Source organism: Balaenoptera borealis, assembly GCF_965194805.1.
Source record: "Balaenoptera borealis genome assembly, chromosome: 9".
Taxonomy (NCBI): Eukaryota; Metazoa; Chordata; class Mammalia; order Artiodactyla; family Balaenopteridae; genus Balaenoptera; species Balaenoptera borealis.
Genome location: NC_138873.1, coordinates 69,912,994 through 69,936,438, shown reverse-complemented (window position 1 = coordinate 69,936,438; position 23,445 = coordinate 69,912,994). Strand labels below are relative to the sequence as shown.

The 23,445-nt window shown below is 41.0% G+C and overlaps 2 protein-coding genes across 2 annotated transcripts in view; one reads left to right on the top strand and one right to left on the bottom strand.

Annotated features, from left to right (window-relative positions):
• LOC309634775 (uncharacterized protein) lies at window positions 1-23,414 on the bottom strand (the record flags this gene model as incomplete). The annotated part of the gene is made up of 4 exons (XM_082405184.1): window positions 1-11,117; window positions 11,211-11,247; window positions 19,975-20,600; window positions 23,255-23,414. 4 exons carry the CDS (start codon window positions 23,412-23,414, stop codon window positions 11,017-11,019), a joined length of 924 nt encoding a protein of 307 aa, XP_082261310.1. The 3' UTR covers window positions 1-11,016.
• Window positions 20,598-23,445, top strand: part of ZNF292 (zinc finger protein 292) — a 107,073-nt gene continuing 104,225 nt past the window's right edge. Inside the window, exons 1-2 of the mRNA XM_082405918.1 lie at window positions 20,598-21,085; window positions 23,290-23,445. The gene's annotated coding sequence lies outside the window, so the exon portion shown is untranslated. The remainder of the gene's footprint in view (window positions 21,086-23,289) is intronic.

Genomic DNA, 23,445 nt, shown 5'->3' with positions numbered 1-23,445 from the left:
AAAAAAAGCACTATGTCACGTGCCTGGAACTAGCATAGTGCTGTAGGTCAATTACACTTCAATTTTTTAACTATTAATAAATAAATGTATCTAACTTAGAATATGGAGGAATTTATACACTTTGCAACTACTTAAACTTACCACGAAATTTTTTTATAACCTAAAAAATAGACTGGGCACATCTATTATGAAAATATCATGAAGACCACTGCCCTGGAGCTCTGTCTTTTGTTTCCATTCACTCTGTACCACCTGCTCACTCACTCTCATTGCTCAATTAGCCTCTTTATCATCAACTTTATATATCTGGAGAGAGAGAGAGAGGGAGAGAGAGGGACAGAATATGTATGTAAATAATTATTATATATAAAGTATGATATGGGGCTTCCCTGGTGAAGCAGTGGTTTATCCGCCTGCCGGTGCAGAGGTCACGGGTTCAAGCCCTGGTCAGGGAGGATCCCACATGCCGCGGGGCAGCTAAGCCTGTGCACCACAACTACTGAGCCTGCGTGCCACAACTACTGCAGCCTTTGCGTCTAGAGCCCGTGCTCCGCAACAAGAGAAGTCACTGCAACGAGAAGCCCGTGCACCGCAAAAAAGAGTAGCCCCCGCTCGCCGAAACTAGAGAAGGCCCACGTGCAGCAACGAAGACCCAGCACAGCCAAAAATAAATAAATAAATTAATTAATTTTTTAAAAAAATATATATATAATATGTATAGAGAGAATATATAATATGTATAATTATTATATTCTCTCTATATCTATCTGGCCTCTGGTGGAGTTTGGGAAAGTAACTCATAATCAAGTAATCAAGCACTTCAGTATTTCTCAGCAAAACATATATATGTGTATATACATAGATAGATACAATTTTTCTAAAATTAAGACTTTAAAAAAGTCTTTGAATTCTGAAACACATCAGTCCCCAAGGGATTGTGAACCTGAAGAGATATAAAAACATCTATCATACACAGTCTTTCTTTCACCATGCATTTGACCTATTAGGTAGGGACTGGCGTTGAAGTTGGGTCTTGGAAACATTTTAAATGAGTAATAATGGGCACCATACAACTAATTTCCATTTACCATTTCCTGTTTACTAGAAACTTCTTAAAATCTCCTTCACCTACAGTCTCAAGAAAATGCTGGTAAACTTGCTTGACTTTCTGGAGATAATAATATAGACCCTAAAAGTTATCCTTTTCATGTTTCTGCTTCTTTACCCAAATGTTAAAGCCTTTCTCCTTTTATTACCCAGGAATTTTACTTGTGCCCCCAGAATCCCACTGAAGGGAGTTTCTGATTCATTCGCCCCTTAGGGGCATCTCAGTGTCCTCTTTTCTAACAGATGTAACAGGTTGGTTCCAACATTCGCATTTTTTTTCACCTTTGTTTCTCTAGATCAAAATTTCTAGAATCCTGTGTCTGTAATTTGCCATGAATACTTTTGTCATTTTCCTTTTTTCTATTTCCAATTCTCTCCTTTCCTTAATTGACCCCAAAATAATCATTCACCTATTTTGGAAATAAATTTTTCATGATAACCAAAATGCATGCAAAAATAAAATTAAGTATATTAGAATTTCATATAAAGAGAACTTGCACTTAGGGAAGGATTGCTGGCTTTACAAGTCTTTGATTATAATTTCTAGCCATTACTTTCATGCAGACAGCCCCTGATTCTCTATATATGCACCACAGTCACAATAATTTATGGGATAATGTGACTTTTCCCAAAAGATGAGACTGATAATTCATGTTCCCAGTTAATAAATGGCTTAATAACTCAAGCAGTTTCTCTCCTGCACATGCCCTCAGACCCAATTTAAACCAGGAATTCCCTGGCGGTCCAGTGGTTAGGCCTCGTGCTTTCACTGATGTGGCCCAGGTTCAATCTCTGGTCGGAAAACTAAGATCCCGCAAGCTGCATGGCGTGACCAAAAACAAAAAACAAAAAGCAAACTGTTGACCAACCTGGAATTAGTTTAATCTTTCAGGCTGATCATCCTAAAGTTTCTGTATACCACACTTTTCAAGACTGTGGCCTTTGCTGTGGTAGATGGTTCAAATCATAAGCATTAGACTCTCTACTTATTAAACTAGGCACACATCAAGTAAAAAATCTTAAGCTCTGTGTATGTGACAATAATTAGGGGTACAAAATGATTTTTCCACAAGACTCGCAGAGAAAGTTTGTGATCTGTACAAATTGTAAAAGCATGGCCCTAACAGAGGAAGATGTGAGACCCCTAATCCCTGAGGTAACATTAAGGGCTTCTCTGTCATTTGTGAATAGTTCTGTTCTCTCAGCAATACTCTCTCAAGTAAGTAACAGTTGGTGTCTCTTTGTCACTGGCACTTTATGACTAGACCCAGCTCCAGCCCTGACATCATGACACATAAGAAGCAAGAAGCTATAGTTATGTTCATCATAATGCATTCCTGCAGACTAAAAGTCAATAACCACTTGACATTCAGAAAACGTCCTCATGCTGGCAAGTCCAATGCTTCAGTCTGCTGGAGCTGCCATAACTAAATACCACAGACTTGGGGTCTTAAACAGCAGACATTTATTTTCTCAGCTCTGGAGGCCAGAAATCCAAGATCAGGGTGCCATCATGGTTGGGTTCTGGTGAGGATTCTCTTCCTGGATTGCGCATTGCCATCTTCTTGCTATGTCTCCACGTGGTGGAGAGAAAGAGGGCAAGCTCTGGCATCTCTTCCTAAAAGTCACTAACCCCATCATGAGGGTCCCACCCTGATGACCTCATCTAAATCTAATTACCTCCCAAGGATCCTATCTCCAAATACCATGACAATGGAAGTTAGGGCTTAAACATATTAATTTCAGGGTTGAGGGGGGACATAATTCAGTCCATAACAGCTTCATAATACCTTTTCGAAGCAAGCAATGAAATAGTTATGCAGAGGCTAAGTTCCATGGGAAAATCACCCGAAAGAAGTGATGTAGCAATAGAGGTACAGGTGCAAGGGCTTTATCGTAAACTTTACGTGCACGTGCACACACCCACACCACACCCACACACAATTTCACAACATGACATCTGAAAAATTTCCCCAAACTGCAGTGCTTGGTTCTGAACATAAGCAGCAATGCACTCTCCTGTTTGTTTCTATTTGGGAAATTTACATTTCAGAATAATTTGGGGTGTTTTTTGACAATTGCACCTGAAGACTAGCCAGAGAAACAAAAGTAAGGATCAGTCATTCTCCCCTGGCCCTTTTGCCTGCTGAAGGGAAAGTCTCCTTGTATATCTATATCCACAACTGAACCTTCAGAAAGAGCACTTCTTTGCCCATTACGCGATTGAATCAGTTAAGGAAAAAAGGAGTTGTTGTCGTTTATCATTAGTTCTTAATTCTTTTCAGTTTCTGCATGCATCCATGCTGCAGTGATTGGATTTAGCCTAGAGAGAATTCCAGAAATAAAAGATTATCCTTTCGAATACCTGTTCCTTCTTTGCTTGGTTTTTGTGTTTTGGGTTTGTTTTATTTTTACTAATAACCAATATGTCTCTGCCTTCCACCCAAGACCTACCTCCTCCATGAATCTTATTTCATTCCACTCTGAATTTTTCCTTTTTCTGGCTTTTAAAACATGTATCGTGGACTTCCCTGGTGGCGCAGTGGTTGAGAGTCCTGCCTGCCAGTGCAGGGGACATGGGTTCAAGCCCTGGTCTGGGAAGATCTCACATGCCACAGAGCAACTAAGCCCGTGCGCCACAACTACTGACCCTGCATGCCACAACTACTGAAGCCCGGGCGCCTAGAGCCTGTGCTCTGCAACAAGAGAAGCCACCGCAATGAGAAGCCCACGCACCACAAGGAAGAGTAGCTCCCGCTCACCACAACTAGAGAAAGCCAGTGCGCAGCAATGAAGACCCAAAGCAGCCAATAAATAAATAAATAAAATATTAAAAACAAACAAACAACAACAAAAAAACATGTATGGGCTGCACAATCACTTCCTCAATAGTTTTCTAAGGTGGTCACACATAATATTCAATAAACATTTGATTGATTCATTGATACTCTGTATAAATATTTCTAGTCTATTAATGAGGTATCTGTTACACAGTTCTTAAAAAGAGAGAGTGAGAACAGGAGAGAGAGCAAGTTGTGTGCCACTGAGTTTCTTCCTGGGAGCCTCTTCATGGTTTATGCCACCCAAAGCATCTCCTCTGATCCACAGGGCCACCTGGCACAAAGCAGGACACCAGACATACCCACTCTTGGATGCCCACATGGATCTGGATAGTCTATCAACATCATCCCTCTCCCAACCCAGACTTTTGTTTGGAGAGGTGAGGCCTCCTTTCAAGGGACCACTCACCAACATTTAACTCTTGCTTTCTTTCCGATGTACTCTTCCTCTCCCAGTGCAGGATAAAAAACAAATTTTTAAAGAACTTTTTGCTCTGTTGACTGAAAAAAATGCACAACCTAAAAGGTGAGAGTTATGTTTTATTCGGCGGACAAAACTGAGGACTTAAACCTGGGACACAGCATGTCAGATAACTCTGAGAGACTGCTCGGAGGAGGCAAGAGAGGGGGAGCCAGGATAGACAGGAGTTTTTGCAACAAAGACCAGGTGGTCGGAACATCAAACGATTACTGGGAATTAAGGAAAACCAGATTATCTCAAGTTAAGGAATTTAGTGCTTTTCTATGTACGGGAAGATGCAAAGTCTGGGCTCACTGAAATCATCCCTTTGATTTGCAAGCTATCTGGGGCCAGTATCCTGTGCTTTCGCATCCTGAGTGTCCTCAGGGTGTACCTTTGGGAGTGCCTGCAGTGGCTGACTGCTAGTTGGGGGATTGGGGGGTACCCTGCCTCTATCCTGAGTTGCCTCAGGGCTCACCATTCTGGTGGCTGTAATGGGATGGCTTGATGGCTGTGACATCCTTTGTTTACTGATATGGCAGGCAATGTTTTTCATTCACAGCTCTCAGGTAGGAATGAAAGGAGGTCAGGGCAAAGTGGAACTCACTTATCAAGTATTTTTTCCAACCTTTCTGCCTTATACTTGGTCCTGGATATTCAAACTTTAAAAGCAAGGAAACAAATGAACAAAAACAAGAAGTTGCTGCTTTGGGAGCTTCCTGGTGGTCCAGTGGTTAGGACTCTGTGCTTTCACTGCCAAGGGCCCGGGTTCAATCCCTGGTCTGGCAACTAAGATCCGGCAAGGCGTAGGGCGTGGCCAAAAAGAAAAGGAAGTTGCTGCCTTGGTTCTCTAATTCCATTATCCTTGGGACGTCACTGGCCTAACTTCCATCCCACAGCACTATTGGGGATGGGCTAGGGAAACAAAAGAAAACAGAGGGGACCACATCCATTCCTATTTTGAAACATCTTTTGGGTGCAGATTATGGTGATTTGGTTCAATATCCAAGGTAGTCTAATAATCATTGAAGGACTTATTAAAAGAATACATTTGAGAAACAGGATTTAGTAATAAATTCAAATAATTATTTTAAAATGAATCATAAAATTATGTTTGTCCTAGATTCCTGCAGTTTTCTCCATTTCTTAGCTCAAGCCACAACTTACCCTATCAACAACTTTTTTTTTCCTACAGAAATCCATTAACAATTTATATCTGTAAGGAGCAATTCTGATCATTTGACTGCTGTGAAAAGCAGTGGTTTGCTTTCAGCAAAGGTGACATTTTGCCCCTAATCAAGTAAGAGAATAGCTGTGTGAGTAGCTGTTATCTTGGTGTTAAAAAAACGGAGACTGTGCATCCCTAACAAAGAATGTGTTTGCAAGCTGTTGATCTCAGGGGAGATTCAGAGGAGGAAGTTAATATTTTCTTGCTGAATTCTATATCACCATAATACTTTGAATTGATTGTAAATAATGCAAAGGTTTGTATGAGTGAAAATTATCTATATCCAAAGAGCTGCAGGAAAGTAAATTTAGCTGCTGAAGATATATATGTTATAAAGCTTTTTATTAAGTGGTTAATATTACATTCTTCTCCCAATATTTTCTACATTCTTAGTACTGCTACTCAACTATGTTACAAGAGGAATTTATTACATTCATTGTATTCCCATTAATCTTTAAAAAAATAAATATTATATTGCTTTTCATTTTATTTCACTGCTATTGTTTTTCCACTAAGCAATGATTTTTACCATGAGGCTGAAAAAATCAATAGACATTTAACAAGTACTATACACAGGTTTATCATCAATCAAAAACCCCAAGGACCTAACACAGCACTTACTAAAATTGAGTTTGAATTCATCCTTGCTATTGTATTTTGTGAAACTTCTTTTAGAGGCTCTGGTTTATTTTACTGAGAAAATGATGCACTCCTCAATAATAATTGACAAAAGATTTAAGGAAATGTAATTCAGGAAAAAAAAATCATTTACTGCACATAGCTGGAACATGAAAATTTGGAACCCTTTTCTTCCACACTCATTCTACCTTGGTAATACAGTAGAGGAGGATATTTTGTGACTAATTTGGTTTTATGTAATTTTTACATAGCAAACCTTCACTTAAAAGGAGATTGAAGATAGAGCGTTTGCTTTCCAGGAAGGCAAAACCAAACTAATATATTTGAGGAAAAGCTGCAAAAAAAACCCATGAAGTTGCCTTTGGTTATCTGATTATATTACCTACCGCCAAGTCATGAAACTAAAACAAGTCAAAAACATAAGGATCAAATTATTAAAATGATTGTAACACTTTAGAGTTAGAATATAGCACTAAATACTACTAGAAGGGAAAATATATAGTTAACATTAAGGAAAGTTGAAAATATGTGTACGGATGGACCTACAGATCAAAAGAATCTAGCTAGCAATGAAGGGTGCAGGTACTGAAAACCAGACAACTCCAGGTATAAAGATCCAGAGATGACAGAAACGAGCTGTCATGCCAGAACCGCAAACTTTTTGTACATCAGTTTCCTCGTATAATCCTCCGTCATCTGGTTACCTCTTCCTTTATCGTAGCCTATCACAGTCCAACCTGCAGTACTTCTTTGGGTTCTGGAACCCACCTGCGGGTTTCTGCCACCTGTCAGGAGGAATTTGATGGCTGAGTGTTTACCAAAGAATAATTCTCACTTATATTAACATGGCACAGCATCAACAGGGCTAGGAGCAGTCTCCTTCCACCTAGAGAAACTTGTAGCCATTATTTTTACACGTTATCCTCACTAAATTGAACTCAGTATTGTTTGAAATGGCAATGCTGTATGTATATGCATGTATACGGTTGTAAAGGAAACTTCTTAGGGAATGTTTTGTCTTTCCCGTTTTTTTTTTTTTTCATTAATTTTTATTGAAGTAGAGTTGCTTTACAACGTTGTGTTAGTTTCTGCTGTACAGCAAAGTGAATCAGTTATATGTATACATATATCCCCTCTTTTTTAGATTTCCTTCCCATTTAGGTCACCACAGAACACTGAGTAGAGTTCCCTGTGCTCTACAGTAGGTTCTCATTAGTTATTTTATTCATAGTAGTGTATATATGTCAATCCCAATCTCCCAATTCATCCCACCACCCACAGGGGAATGTTTAGATAGTTGAGAAAAGGAAAAGAAAGGAAAGGAGTAAAGGAGTAAACACTTTGTAGAGAATAAAATTTAGCAATTAGAAATAAATCTCTGCAAGAAACTGGGCATATTGTAAGTCTAACCATAAAATCTCTGGGCCCTTCTGTAGTCAATCTGTCCTCTGCATAAAAGCTCTCAGAGGTCTACCTCTCCCCTTTCTCCCACCTTTTGGTTTATAAATTGGAGTCAGGGGTATTTTGTTGAAAAGGACCAGCAAACCAAAAGGGGAGGGCTTCCCTGGTGGCTCAGTGGTTAAGAATCTATCTGCCAATGCAGGGGACATGGGTTCAAGCCCTGGTCCGGGAAGAGCCCACATGCGGCGGAGCAACTAAGCCCGTGCGCCACAACTACCGAGCCCTCGTGCCACAACTACTGAAGCCCGCGTACCTAGAGCCCGTGCTCGCAACAAGAGAAGCCACCGCAGTGAGAAACCCGCGCACCGCAATGAAGAGTAACCCCTGCTCGCTGCAACTAGAGAAAAGCCCGCATGCAGCAACAAAGACCCAACACAGCCAAAACTAAAAAATAAATAAAATAAATTAAAAAAAACAAAAAGGAGATAAGGCCCATTTAAAATTTGCAGTTTATGAAAAGGCAGGGCCTCTGGTCAGGTCCAAGTCTTCTCAACTTCTCTAAGGCTAATATTATTTTTGCAGAATATGATACTTGAGTATGTGGTAATCTATAAAATATGAGAAGAAAAATGAGGGCAACAAGCATCACTCCAAGCTTTAGTTAATATTCCTTTAGAACAGGGTGATTTTTCAGAGCCTTAAATGCTTATAACTGAAAATAGCTTTTATGAATAAGAACAAGGTAGATTCTGGCCAGATCAATACCTTGTTTTCAGGGGGCCAGGTTCTCATTCTATGTAACTATGGAAATCAGACTACGCAGGAAGGCAATCTTCCCCAGAGAGAGATGGGTACAGGTGAACCTTCTGATACTGCTAGTGAAATTAAAGTTCCAAATCCAGCTATGTTGATTGAATTCAACACACTCTAATGGGCATATGACTCCTCTTAGTATGCTTTATTTTAGTAAAGGGGAACAAAGCGCAAATAACATGATTGAAAGGCTTACTCGGCTTCTGAGTATCATGCCACTGAACAAACGCGGAAACGCCCTCTGCATCAAGAATCTGGAGTCTATTTAATATAACGTCCTTTACATTAAATAGACCTCCCTCCAACTGCTAACACATTAGCAGTTGGCTTTGATACATTGTATCTAAGTCAAATTACTGTTATTTTTTCTAACATAAATATGTCTACTTTAAAATTTCAAGTTGTTGATCCTAATTATACTAAAATTAATCAGTTTAAAAACTATTTTCCTTCCTTCTATGACATTAGCACTTGTGTTAGTTTCCTATGACTACTGTAATAAATTATCAAAACTTAGTAGCTTAGAACAATACAAATTTGTTATTTTACACTTCGGGAGGTCAGAAGTCCTAAAGGGTCTTACTGTGCTAAAATCAAGGTTTTGGCAGGGCTGCATTCCTTCTGGAGGCTCTAGGAGAGAATCCATTTTCTTGCCTTTTCCAGTTTCTAGAGGGCCCTGATTTCCTTGGCTGGTAGCTCCCTATCATCTTCAAAGCCAGCAATGGCCAATCAAGTCTTTCTCGCATCGAATCAATCTTCATATTCATTTGTATCATTATTTTAGATTCCACATTCATGTGATATCATATGATATTTGTCTTTGTCTGACTTATGTCACTTAGTATGATAATCTCTAGGTCCATGTTGCTGTAAATTCTTTTTTATGGCTGAGTAACATTCAAATATATATATATATCACATCTTCTTTATTGATTCATCTGTCAGTGGACATTTAGGTTGCTTTTATGTCTTGGCTATTATAAATAGTGCTGCTATGAACATCGGGGTGCGTGCATCTTTTCGAATTAGAGTTTTCATCGTTTCTGGATTTGTGCCCAGGAGTGGGATTGTAGGATCATACGATAACTCTATTTTTAGTTTTTTAAGGAACCTCCATACTGTTCTCAATAGTGGCTGTACCAATTTACATTCCCACCAACAGTGTAGGAGGGGTCCCTTTTATCCACACCCTCTGCAGCATTTATTATTTATTATTATCTTCAATTTTTTGGAATAGTTTGAGAAGGGTAGGTATAAGTTCTTCTTTATTTATTTGGTAGAATTCCTCAGTGAAGCCATCTACTCCTGGACTTTTGTTTGCAAGGATTTTTTAAAATCACAGATTCTATTTCATTTCTAGCAACTGGTCTGTTCAATTTGTCTGTTTCTTCTTTTTTTTTAATTGGAGTAGAGTTGATTGACAATGTTGTGTTAGTTTCAGATGTACAGCAAAGTGATTTGGTTATACATATAAATGCATTCATTCTTTTTCAAATTCTGTTACCAATATAGATTATCACAGAATATTGAGTAAAGTTCCCTGTGCTATACGGTAGGTCCTTGTTGGTTATCTATTTTATATATAGTAGTGTGTGTGTGTTAATCCCGAGCTCCTAATTTATCCCTCCTCCCCATGCTACCCCTTTGGTAACCATAAGTTTGTTTTCTAAGTCTGTGAGTCTGTTTCTGTTTTGTAAATAAATTCATTTGTATCATTTTTTAAAATTAGATTCCACATATGAGTGATATCATTGTCTGTTTCGTCTTGACTCAATCTTGGCAGGCTGTATGTTTGTAGAAATTTGTCCATTTCTTCTAGGTTGTCCAATTTATTGGCATATAACTGTTCCTCTTATGATTTTTTGTATCTCTGCGGTATTGGTTTTTATTTCTCCTCTTTCATTTCTTGTTTTGTTTATTCAATTAAATCAGACAGTTTTTTTTCAATATTTATTTATTTATTTATTTTTTTATTTTTGGCTGCGTTGGGTCTTCGTTTCTGTGCGAGGGCTTTCTCTAGTTGCGGCAAGCGGGGGCCACTCTTCATCACGGTGCGCGGGCCTCTCACTGTCGCTGCCTCTCTCGTTGCGGAGCACAGGCTCCAGACGCGCAGGCTCAGTAATTGTGGCTCACGGGCCTAATTGCTCCGCGGCATGTGGGATCCTCCCAGACCAGGGTTCGAACCCGTGTCCCCTGCATTGGCAGGCAGATTCTCAACCACTGCGCCACCAGGGAAGCCCCAGACACAGTTTTAAACAATTGTTAACTGTGTATAATATTAATATGAAATTCCATGAATATACTATGTTTGAAATTGTTTATTAATTTAGATGTTAAAAGATACCCTTAAGGGGAAAACTTATTCTCTTACATCAATAAAGGAATATTAAGACTGAGCTAATGTTTCCTTCTTATTTAATATTTCTGCTGATAGAATGGCTTTCTGGTATATTATTCCGCTTTTGTATTAGTGACAAATGATAAGTGGCTTGATTTCTAGTAAGAGTTACTCGTTTTATATGAAATATTCAGTGAACCAAGGAGGCAACTTCTTTTACCTCTGCCTCAGGATGCCAGGGTCTTGCTGTCATTTCCATTCTTCTAGGGTTTCCTTCTTTGGTGCTCTGCCCTATGTCAAGTGTAGAAAGTAACTGAACACTTACAAGCACTCAACTGTCTGCAGCTTTGGTGCATCATTTAGAAAGTAAGAATCATTTCTTACTGAGTGCTGACTGGCACAACACAGCAGGGGAGTAAAGCTGAAAAGAGAAACCATGAGAAATTTATGTTTTCTTTTTGCTTGTGTTTCCTGTCAAACGAGTAAAAGCAGGACTTAAAAATGAATCAAATGTGCTTCAAATAAACTTTCAAGGTTGCAGTCAAAACATTATTTTTTAACTTCCAAATGATCAATATGTATCGCTCCTCACAGAATTATTAGAAACTACTCTGTACAGATTTATTTGAGGTTGTAGGGCTATAACTATGAAAACTAGTTTTATGACAAACAAGCTTTTGGAGTATTTTGTATTTTTCATATACTTGAACTATATATATATAGGATGCAAAAGGCTACTTTAAAAGGGTAACCGATCACCATTACTTTTCTTTTTTTTTTTTTTTTTAATTTATTTATTTATTTATTTATTTTTGGCTGTGTTGGGTCTACGTTTCTGTGCGAGGGCTTTCTCCAGCTGTGGCGAGCGGGGGCCAATCTTCATCGCGGTGCGCGGGCCTCTCACTGTCGCGGCCTCTCCCATTGCGGAGCACAGGCTCCAGACGCTCAGGCTCAGTAGTTGTGGTTCACAGGCCCAGTTGCTCCGCGGCATGTGGGATCTTCCCAGACCAGGGCTCGAACCCGTGTCCCCTGCGTTGGCAGGCGGATTCTCAACCACTGCACCACCAGGGAAGCCCCACCATTACTTTTCTGTAGAAGGTTTTTGCACTAAGAATTTTCAGTTACTCCAAATACTTTCCCTTCAAAACATAGTAATAAAACTAAAGGCCCAGGAATTCCCTGGCAGTCCAGTCATTAAGACTCCATGCTTCCTCTGCAGGGGGCACGGGTACCATCCCTGGTCGGGGAACTAGGTTCCCTTGTTCTGTTAACGATGACTGCAGTGTAATACATGTGCCTTGCAGTGTGTCTGCACGATGCCCAGAATATCTGCAGTGATGACCTTCATGAACTGAAGCCTAAGCTCTTCATTTCCACCTCTGATCTCATAAAGCCATTTTCTGCACAATTATTTTGGAAAATAACTTCCTTTGACACTTTTGTCACTGTTAAATTTCTACTTCTTGGGTTGGGGATATATAGTCTCAGATCCTTAAGACCTGAACTTGTGTCTTAATTGCTCTTGATATTGAGTGATAATTATATTCTTTGTTTTGCCTCCAGCGACATAACGTGGTTCTGTTATATTGGATCTTAGACCTCTTTAGAAATCCCTTTGGACGCTAAATATTTTTCTAAGTTTCTGCCATCAACCTTCTCATTATATCCTCTACTTTGGCAATCTCATCCCAAATCAATATCTCCAATCTGAACTTTTCCCTTCACACATCGACCTGCTTGACGGACAGCGTCACCTAGATGTTTTGCTGGTATCTCCATCCCAAAACGAATTCATCAAGGTCCCCTCCCACCCTTGCTCTCACCCAGGCTAAGCTTTCTCTTGTGTGTTTGTTTTGTTTTGTTTATTTCTGCCTGCGCTGCGCGGCATGTGGGATCTTAGTTCTCCGACCAGGGATGGAACCCGTGCCCCCTGAAGCGGAAGCGCGGAGTCTTAACCACTGGACCGCCAGGGAAGTCCCAGGCTAAGCTTTCTCTTATTTTCCTATTTCTGTTCAGGGCATTACTGCTCTTCCAAGTTTTAGGTTCCAAGCCTTAGAGTTCAGCTTTGACTTTCTGCTTCCCCTTTGCTTTACATGCCATCAGCTGTTCAGACTGGCCAAAGAAATCTTTGTATAGCTTCTATCTTCCCAATGTCATCCCCCAGCAGCTGTCATAAATCTCTCCTAGAGAAGGGTTTCTTTTTTTTATTTTTATTTTTTATTGGAGTATAATTGCTTTACCATGTTGTGTTAGTTTCTGCTGTACAATGAAGTGAATCAGCTATAGGTATACATATATCCTCTCTCTGTTGGACCTCCCTCCCCCTCCCTTTCCCACCCATTTAGGTCATCACAGAGCACCGAGCTGAGCTCCCTATGGATTAAAGACCTAAATGTAAGACCGGACACTATAAAACTCTTAAAGTAAAACATAGGAAAAACACTCTTTAACATAAATCACAGCAAGATCTTTTATGACCCACTTCCTAGAGTAATGAAAATAAAAACAAAAATAAGCAAATGGGACCTAATTAAACTGAAAAGCTTTTGCACAGCAAAGGAAACCATAAACAAGATGAAAAGACAACCCTCAGAATGGGAGAAAATATTTGCAAACGAAGCAACGGACAAAGGATCAATCTCCAAAATATACTAACAGCTCATGCAGCTCAACTAAAAAAAAAAAAAATGGGCGGAAGACCTAAATAGACATTTCACGAGAGAAAGATTTTTTTAATTAGCCTCTTTACCTTCTGCCTCTTCTTCTATTTTGTGCTAAGGATTTCCAGCTAGAGCTGCTCTTCTAAAGGACAACACTGACTTTAAGGCAACGTAATTTAGAAGAGCTGAGCCCCCAAATCTGCAGTGAGCTAAGGGTGGAGGATTATTTAAGCCACTTTATCTTTCATTCCCTATTTCTTATCTGTATTGTGGATACTAATAATTTCTACAAACTATAATTGTTGCAATTGCATGAAAATATGCACATAAAATGTTTTTCCCTGGCACTTTATTAGCACTCAATAGATGGTAACAGTTATTATTATCATGTCACTTTGCTGTTCAAAATTGTCTATGGTGGGAATTCCCTGGTGGTCCAGTGGTTAGGACTCGGCGTTTTCACTGCTGGGGCCCGGGTTGGATCCCTGGTTGGGGAACTAAGATCCCGCAAGCCTCGCGGCGCAGCCAAAAAGAAAAACAGTCAGTGGTGCCATAATGTCCACCAAATGGTGCAGCTCTAACCTACCTTTCTAGTGCTGAATCCCACTTACTGACCTTCACAAACTCTTTTCAGTCATGCATGCTGAACCGTTCTCTACACATTTCATTTACCTAAGATGCTTCTTACTTTCTCGTTTGTCTTATAGCTATTTATTTAATTTCCCTGTCTGAGTCAACATTCTGTTAATTACAACTGACCTATACTCTTTTCACAGTAAAGGTAAGTAAAAAGGAGGGAAATTATTAACTCACACGTGTGGGCCAGGTGGGGACTACAAGGCTGTCAGGTTTCATGGAAGCCACTCCCTGGGTCACAAGCATTTTGGGACCACAAGGGCTCCACTTTTTTCTACACGTCAGCTTTATTTCCTGCCCCAACATTGGCTTTCTCTGCTTCTCCTTAAACCCTGCAGCAACACACTTTCCAGAGATATGCCTTGTTATTTCCATCCATTTAGTTCCACACACAGATCAAATGACCCTGCATTCCAATCCCAAATTTCTGGGACAGTGTGCCAGGCAGTTCTCAGAGCAAGTCCATTCAGGGTAGGATGCTCCAAAGATGGTTAATGTCTCAGAAAATAAGATCATTAGAGCATGAGTAGTGTCTTATCATCTTTATATTTTCTCATCATTCTTGCAAATTGTGACTTGCATAGACCCCCTTCAATAAATATTTATAGAAAGATCTGAAATTTTCTATTGTGAGTTTGCTAAAAGCAATACGGATATTGAGTGAAGTTAAATTTATAATTTATTTAGTCTGCAGAGAATGATATAGACTTGATTGGAAGCTCCAAGACCTCACAACGCAATGGAAAATTTTGCCAAAAAGTGAAGGACACAGGAAAAGAGGATCAACATCACCAATTATTAGAGAAATGCAAATCAAAACCATAATGAGGTATCATCTCACACTTGTCAGAATGGCCATCATCAAAAAATCTACAAACAATAAATGCTGGAGAGGGTGTCGAGAAAAGGGAACCCTCCTACACTGTTGGTGGGAATGTAAATTGGTGCAGCCACTATGGAAAACAATATGGAACTTCCTACAAAAAACTAAAAGTCGAACTACCATATGATCTGACAATTCCACTCCTGCATATACATCTGGAAAAAACCGAAAACACTAATTTGAAAAGATACATGCACCCCTATGTTTATAGAAGCACTATTTACAATAGCCAAGACATGGAAGCAACCCAAATGCCCATCAATAGATGATTGGCTTAAGATGTGCTATACACACACACACACACACACACACACAATGGAATGTTACTCAGCCATAAAAAAGAATGAAATATTTCCATTTGCAGCAACATGGGTGGACCTAGAGAATATTATGTTTAGTTAAGTAAGTCAGACAGAGAAAGACAAATACTATACGATATCTCTTATATGTGGAATCTAAAAAATAATACAAATGAATGTATATACAAAACGGAAATAGAGTCACAGACTTACAGTTACCAAAGTGGGGGGAGGGGAAATTTAGGGGTACGGGATTAACAGATACAAACTACCATACATAAAACAGAGAAGCAACAAGGATTTATTGTATCACACAGGGAAGTATATCCAATATCTTGTAGTAACCTATAATGGAATATAATCTGAAAAAATACTGAATCACTATGCTGTATAACTGAAACTAACATAATATTGTCAATCAACTATACTTCAATTTAAGAATGATCCTCAGTTTGTCCCAAAATTTAAGAAATGCTCATCGAAATGAGCTATTATTTTTAAATTATGAAATTGTTTTAAAAGCTTGACAAAACATAGATCTACTAAGAATTCCTGGGAAACCGGTCCTTTTCTACACTGTTGATGGGACTATAAGCTGGTCCAATATTTTGGAAGGGCAATTTAGCAACATCTGACTAAATTAAAATCACAAATTGCTTTGATTCAGCAAGTCTTCATTGGGGAATTTATCCCATACATACTTACTTGCTCAAATAATCAAATATATGCACAAGGAAGGTCACTGCAGCATTTTCATAGTTAAAAAAAAAGAAAAGAGAAAAAAACCAACTTGTTCATCCATGAAATAATTAATTAAATTACCTTCATTTATACCATGGAATATCTTAGGGTCATTACAAAGAATGATGATATGGAAAATTTGTAAATTAATTTTTAAGAGAAAAAAGTAAAGTGGAAGACTGTCCAGCTGAGTGGTATGAGTAGATTTGTTAAGAAAGCAGTGGTGATAAGCACATATTGCTTATATGTGCAGAAGAAAATTTTTTTTTTTTTTTGCCACCGTGGGGCTCATGGGATCTTAGTTCCCCCACCAGGGATTGAACCTGGGCCCTTGGCAGTGAGATCACAGAGTCCTAACCACTGGACCGCCAGGGAAAAGAAGAAAATTCTTAAGAATAAATAAACCATTGCTGAGTCAAGTGGCAGGGTGGGACTTGATCCTGGAGGTTAGGAATGGAGGAAGACGTTTATTTTCTATTTTATGTCTTTCTTTGCTGTTTGAAAATTTTATAAAATTTATAATTTTAAAATTAATGGCACCTAATTAGCAATTTTAGGAAGTCTCAGAACCATGGATATTTGGAATTTACAAATCAAATTTTACATTGTCTTTCTTCCCTGTCCACTTACCCTTATATGTATAAAAAAATACATGTCATTAAGACTTATAAATACAGAGAGAATTTTTTTTTTTTTGGCCGCTCGGCCTGTTCCCCTACCAGGCATGTGGGATCTTAAGCCCCTGACCAGGGATTGCACCCGTGCCCCCTGCATTGGGAGTGCAGAGTCTTAACCACTGGACCACCAGGGAAGTCCATTACAGACAAAACTTTGAACTCTCTTCCCCTACCCCTTCACACCACTTCTGATAGAGCTGTTAAGAAGTAATCATATTCTTCTGCTCAACAAATAGCCTGGCTAGGGAATGCATGAGGAACAGGTTGAAAAATGCACGTTTATTGAGAACACACCTCCCATGTGCTGCACATGGGAGCACACTGAACTAGGGGCTTAGGAGTCAAATGATTCACAAAACAAAGGCTTTGGATAACAGGATGATTAGAACAAATTATGAAGAGTTAGCTAGAACTTTTTTTTTTTTAAGTGCTTTGTGCCCGTTGGTCGTGGGTGGAGCAAGAAGGAAGGTGTTTAGGCTTTTTTTTTCTTTCTTTCTTTTTTTACAAAATTGGTACAAGGGCCATGAGTCAGAGGGAAGGAAGGGAAGGCAGAAATTAGACAACTACAGGTCTAGAACAGTATGATCTGAAGGATCCCGAAGTGATGGTTAGAAAGCAGGTTTCTAGGGCCCAACTCCAGTCTACTTAATCAGACTTTCTAGAGGTGTGGCCTGGGAATCTGCCTTTAAGTCAAATTATTCAAGTGATCTTTATGCACACTAAAGTTTTAGAGGTTCTGCTGTAAGATAATTCAGATCCTGAAGGATAAGCCCTACCTGGACTGAGAGGTAATCTTACATTTATTTTCTCCTTAGATTTCTAGGATGGTAGTAAGGTCCCATATTAAGCATGCAGTAGATGTTAGTGGGTAAACTCGTGGTAAAGAAATTGAGAAAAGATTCAGTTATGTTAAGAAAACAATTGGACTGGAAATTTAGACTCTCTTGAGAAGACAGTAAAAAAAATCAATATTGTGACAAAATGTAAGAGAAAAGACAAAATTAAATTAGATCTAAAGCACAGATTAAGTTTGTGAAAGAGAAAGCTAGAGCCTGTGTTTTTGCAGTTCATCTGATAGAGTGTAACAACTGAGCATCTATCTTGCCTTCTTTTGGGTCTACTTGCTATAACTTTTGATTATAGATAATTTTGTTGATAAAAAGTAGAGTCCCCAAAATATTTGAAAGGCAGTTGTAAATAAGTTCCTAAAGTTTAAAGAGCATCATTGCTCATCCTGTAGAGTCTAGGATATTTTAGATAATATGAGGATAAGTGTAAATCTATATCTATGACAGTCAAAAATAAACTGAATTGAATTTAGTTCAATGGGCATTTATTGACTACTTAATTTTACCTTGAAATGTGCCAAGGAATATTAGAGAAGGGAGCCTGGATATAAGACACAGTGTCTACCCTCAAAGGGCTTACAAGCTCATGAGCAAGGCTCATCTATAGACTAACTATAATAAAAGGCAAGATGAGGAATTTCGAATTAAAATGCAGTGGGGGGTGGGATGAATTGGGAGACTTGGGATTGACATATATACACTACTATGTATAAAATAGATAACTAATGAGAACCTACTGTATAGCACAGGGAACTCTACTCAGTGACCTAAATGGGAAGGAAATCCAAAAGAGGGGATATATGTATATGTTTGGCTGATTCACTTTGCTGTACAGCAGAAACTGACACAGCAGTGTAAAGCAACTATACTCCAATAAAAAAAATGGTATGACATTAAAAAAAATAAAATGCAGTAAGTAGTAGATCGAAGCTACAGGAGTTTTAAAGGGTGGTTATTTCTGTATGGGAAGGGGGGTGGTGGGCTAAGGGAAAGCAGAACAAATCAGTCAACTCTACTCTGGTGACAGATGTATCCAGACTTCACTCCACCAGGAAGACAAAGGAAGACTTCACAGAGGAGCCCTGGTTAGAGAGGAAGTCAAGAGGGTGAGAATGTGGAGTGAGGAATAGTGAGCAAGTGAACATTTTTGTAAAGGTACGATAGAGGGTAAGCGCTTGGTGGGACTGATCCTGCTCCAGTATATGAATAGAACACTAAACACTCAAATTGATGTTAATTGAATTATTATTACTGCCACTGTTGTTATATTGATGAATACGTCTATAAGAATCACAGAGGGGGGCTTCCCTGGTGGCGCAGTGGTTGAGAATTTGCCTGCCAATGCAGGGTACACGGGTTCGAGCCCTGGTCTGGGAAGATCCCACATGCCGCGGAGCAACTAGGCCCGTAAGCCACAACTACTGAGCCTGCGCGTCTGGAGCCTGTGCTCCACAACAAGAGAGGCCACGATAGTGAGAGGCCCGCGCACCGCGATGAGGAGTGGCCCCCACTTGCCACAACTAGAGAAAGCCCTCGCACAGAAACGTAGACCCAACACAGCCAAAAATAAATAAATTTAAAAAAAAAAAGAATCACAGAAATCAGCAAAACTCCTAAGAAGTTGATGTCCTAAAATGGGAAGAGAGACCTGTGCATTTCCAAGTTCAACACACTTTGACAGCCCTATTTTTTAAAATCCAGATACCACAAAAGTGATGCTCTCTGATGGGTTTCCAATGAGGTAAATGAGATACAATGATGAAAACTTAGAAATATAAGAAAAAGGCACTTCTATATTGCCTTTCTAAAGGCAATTTCTATATTTCTTCTTGGGAGAGATGCTGTGAATCAACTCAGGGGTTCTCTACAGAGATAGCGTATGCCACATTTATGCTTCCAAGATTTATTTTGCTTTATTTCGCGGTTAATTTACGTTTGAATAATTGAGGCTCTATTAAAAGCATTTTCCTTAGAATGGTATTACTCTTTCTCATCTGCACCTGGCTTTTCCTCATGGAAAGAAAAAAAAAATCCGAATAGGCAATACAAATCTCTCTCCTCATTTAACTACCTGTTTATTTAAATATACATGCTATCTTCTTTCTGGGAAGAACGCAAGGACTAGAATTAATCGTTTTAAATGCGGGCCCAGCGTTTCCGGTGCCTTTGGAATCATTTCAATATGTGGCACAGCACCTGCCTCGTGTTTTCAACTTTGATTGGACTCCAGTCGCTGCTCCTCTCATGAAAAATGTTTTCCTTGGGAAAGTGTGGTGTGTTTTTAACCGATCCCAATAGACCTTCAACCCATGCTCCCTCTTTGTGTCTGCGGACACAGAAGTGGTTCCCAGACTCCAGGGGGACTTTCTGCTGGACCGATCCCCAGACAGACTCCGGCCCTCACCTCTGAGATCCAGCAGGCGGCCTGTCTGGGGCCTGGCGGCCCAGCCCCTCGGATGAGAGCAGGTAGAACCCGCCCAAGACCCAGCAGCCGTGCCCGCGTCGCGGCCTCCGCAGGACAGACTCTAGCATCCCCGCCCTGTCGGTTTCCGGAGCCCCGGAGCCCCGCCGCGCCCTGGAGAGGCTCCAGCATCCCTCGTTCTGGAGGCCCCGGGCGCCCGCGGCTCCCGAACCACGAGCCACAGCCGCCCTGTGGCCTCGATCCACAGCGCCGGGTGGAAGAGCCGTGCCGGCAGATGCCGGGGCTGGGGCTGCTGAGCGCCGGCCCCTGGACGAAGAGCGCGAGCACCCGCGCAGCTGCCAGGCGATCGAGCGCCGCGCCGCGCCAGGGGAGTCCCGTTCCTCCTCGGCCGAGTGGGGGCCCGAGGACACGGTTAGCCGAGCAGATCGGAGGCGGCCTCAGCCCGGCTCCAGCCCCGCGCACCTTCCCGGTGGCCGGGGCCCCGGGAGACAGCCGGGGAAGGGAGAAACGGCGGCGGGAGGGCGGGGCGCTCTCCGCCCCCTGAGGCCCGCGCTCTCTCCCCGCGTGCTGGGGTTGCTCGGCGCCCCGGTCGGAAGGACGTGCCCAGCCTCAGCCCTGAGCCGTCCGCCGCGCCCGCCGCATCCCTGGCGCGGCCCTCTGGCTCTGTTAGCAGGCACAGCCCAGCGCCCTTCCTGCCCCCAGGCCCTGCTATTTCAAGAATTTTAGGGGGAAAAAAAAAAGTGCACTAGCGAGCTGGGGGCCGGGGCAGCCCGGGAAACTCGCGAAGCAGGCAGGCAGGCGCGGCCTGGATGCAGCGACCTCTGTCCCCTAAGGGTCTCCCCGGCTTTATTGATCGCAGGGGTGGGGTGGGGGGCTTTTTCTGTCTCCCAGATTTACTCTGAAATCGAGTCCCTTGGGACTGAAGGTCCATATGATTGTATCACGTCCATAGCAGTCGCGCTGTGTCCAAAATGGGCAAGGGCACTCGCGGCGCAGACACTGAGGTCCCCAGAGACGCCAAGTCTCTTGGCCCCGGGGCTTATGCTTGTTTTCTCCATGGAACGGGCCTCCGAATTCCCCCAGGAACGTCTCAGTAAGTAGGGGTGTGTGTGCGCGTGTGTGCAATGATTCCCGTGAACTGACAGTGTTATTACAAGAACAAATGGATGTAAGTACAATACGTCATGTGTACTTGTTGATACACTTTTTTAATGGATAAGAATGAAATTTCTGAGGTCTCGAAGACAAGGTCGACTTGTCAAGGGAAAGTATTTCCAGCCCTCATTTAATTAAAAAACCCTGCACTTCTGTAGTGATTCGATGGACATTCCAGCTAGCACCTTAGACGACTTTGGTGTTGCGAATTGAATCTGCATGCATTCTCATAATAGAACACTTGTCATACGAACTGCCATTGCAGGTCACTCTTCCTCAAAACTGTAAGCTTCCTCAAGGCAGGGACAGTTTTCATTCACCTTTGATTTTCCCCATATCAAGCAGTGCCTGGGCATAAATACTCAATAAATGGTCGTGAATTACACCACTCACTCCTAGTCGTTACATTTTCTATAGATTCTAATACGGAGGAATGCAGGAAGGGGAAGGTGGGGGGAAAGATACCAAATAAAAGTGAAGGACTTAGTCGTCCAAGCTGAGGGACATTTGCAAGACAGTGATAATGCTCAGAATCAATTTGCTAATCAAATCTTTTTGGTTTTAGGGCTATCATGGGCAGGAAGTGGAAATGACCTACAGTCGGGCTTTTTTTTTAAATCAATAAGTGGATACATTTCTCTTTGGATATATTTTCCTTTCTTTTTTTTCTTTCTTTCTATAGATGAGGTGTGGTGTAAACCATTATACTTGCAGTGAAAATGTGTCTTGCTAGCCTTTGATGCCTTAGATGTCCTTGAATTTACTGGTATATGTGGCTAATCTCATATTTCTCATTTTTTATATTTTAACGGTTATCCTAAGATAACATACATTGGAGAAATCTTGTTTGGACATCTAAAATACTTCACTTGGAAGAGTGAGCTGCAAATATTAAAATCCATTAGCTGCCTTAATCGTTGCTTTTTAAGCTCTCAGTGATACTTTTATATCTTTGTTCCTTAGCCCTTGAGTGTACTCCCCAGCCTCTTCCATTTGTAACTATTTGAAGAACCTGTATTGTTAATATGTAATATCAGCACACATATGCTGTACTATTATTTTAGCTGATAATGGTTTTTATAAGGGGTTCATTTGTGCCCACTCATCTTATATAATGGCACTTAAACATCGCCATCACTGATGCATTACAAACATTCACTCTGGACAACATACTGTCTAGAACATTTTCTATTAATACTAGAAATCTCCAGATGCCTCATCACTATCATTGTTTCTGAATTTCTGTAGACAAGTTGTAAGAAAGATTAGCCTTTTGTCTAATTTTTGACTACTAACAAAATATTTGTTTTATTCTGAACTTTAGGCTTAAGCACTTGAATTTTTGTACTACTTCTACTGTTCTGTTCAAGTGCCAAGTGTTCATTCTTTCCAGGTTGTAAATAAAATATGGTTCAGAATGCCATCTCTATTTGCAGCACCAGGAAAAAAATGCTGTTGAATTTGTAATAACTCTCGATAACCCTGTTCTTTTTTAACAACTTCCCCTCAGTTGTGATTTTTAATGGAGTCCTTATTGCTCTTTTTTTTTTCTTGACCTACTTTCTTTTCAAGAGCTTTCATATAGAGCGTGTTTTATGTGGCGGTGATTTCTGTTGTGTGTAGGAGAGTCTTAAATCGCGGCGGAACAGATTAGTAGCCTATCACTTATTCCAGAAATGTTTTCGTGGTTTAAAAATCACCTGGTTCCAACGTCCACAATTTCACAGTCTGAAATCTTTTAAGCTATGCTTTTCATGAGTTTGCTCCGTTCTCCAGACTGTGGATTGGACCTCATTCTGCTCTGACCCAATTGTTATTTTTCTTTGTTGCCTCAACCCCCTAGAGATTGTGTTTCCAAGGGAGAGGCGTTCTTGGGACTGACGAGGAGGGGAGTGGGACGAGATCTGGTACCTCAGGCACTGGATCCCGCCTCCCCCTCCTGGTGAGAAGTCAGAGACAATTTTGACAGTTCATAGTCCCGCTTTGGCTCTCACGCTCTTTGTCCATGGGTGGGTTTTACCTGCTCCCACTTCCCCTGCCTCTGGCCTGCCTTCGGGCCAATCGCAAATGCAGCCCTTGCCCCAGCCCAACCAGAGCTCTCCCTCACCCGTCCTCTTGGGGAACTGGGGCATATGTCCGTAGAAGGCTTCGGAGACTGGGGAACCCACGCCGGGATCCGGACGGTCGAGAAGACAGCCCCTCCCCAGGCTTTTCCCCGCGTCGCGGCGCTCACGTGACCGAGAACAGGCCTCCACCGGTCCGCCCATTTCGTCCGCTGCTGCCCACTTCCCGCTGGGG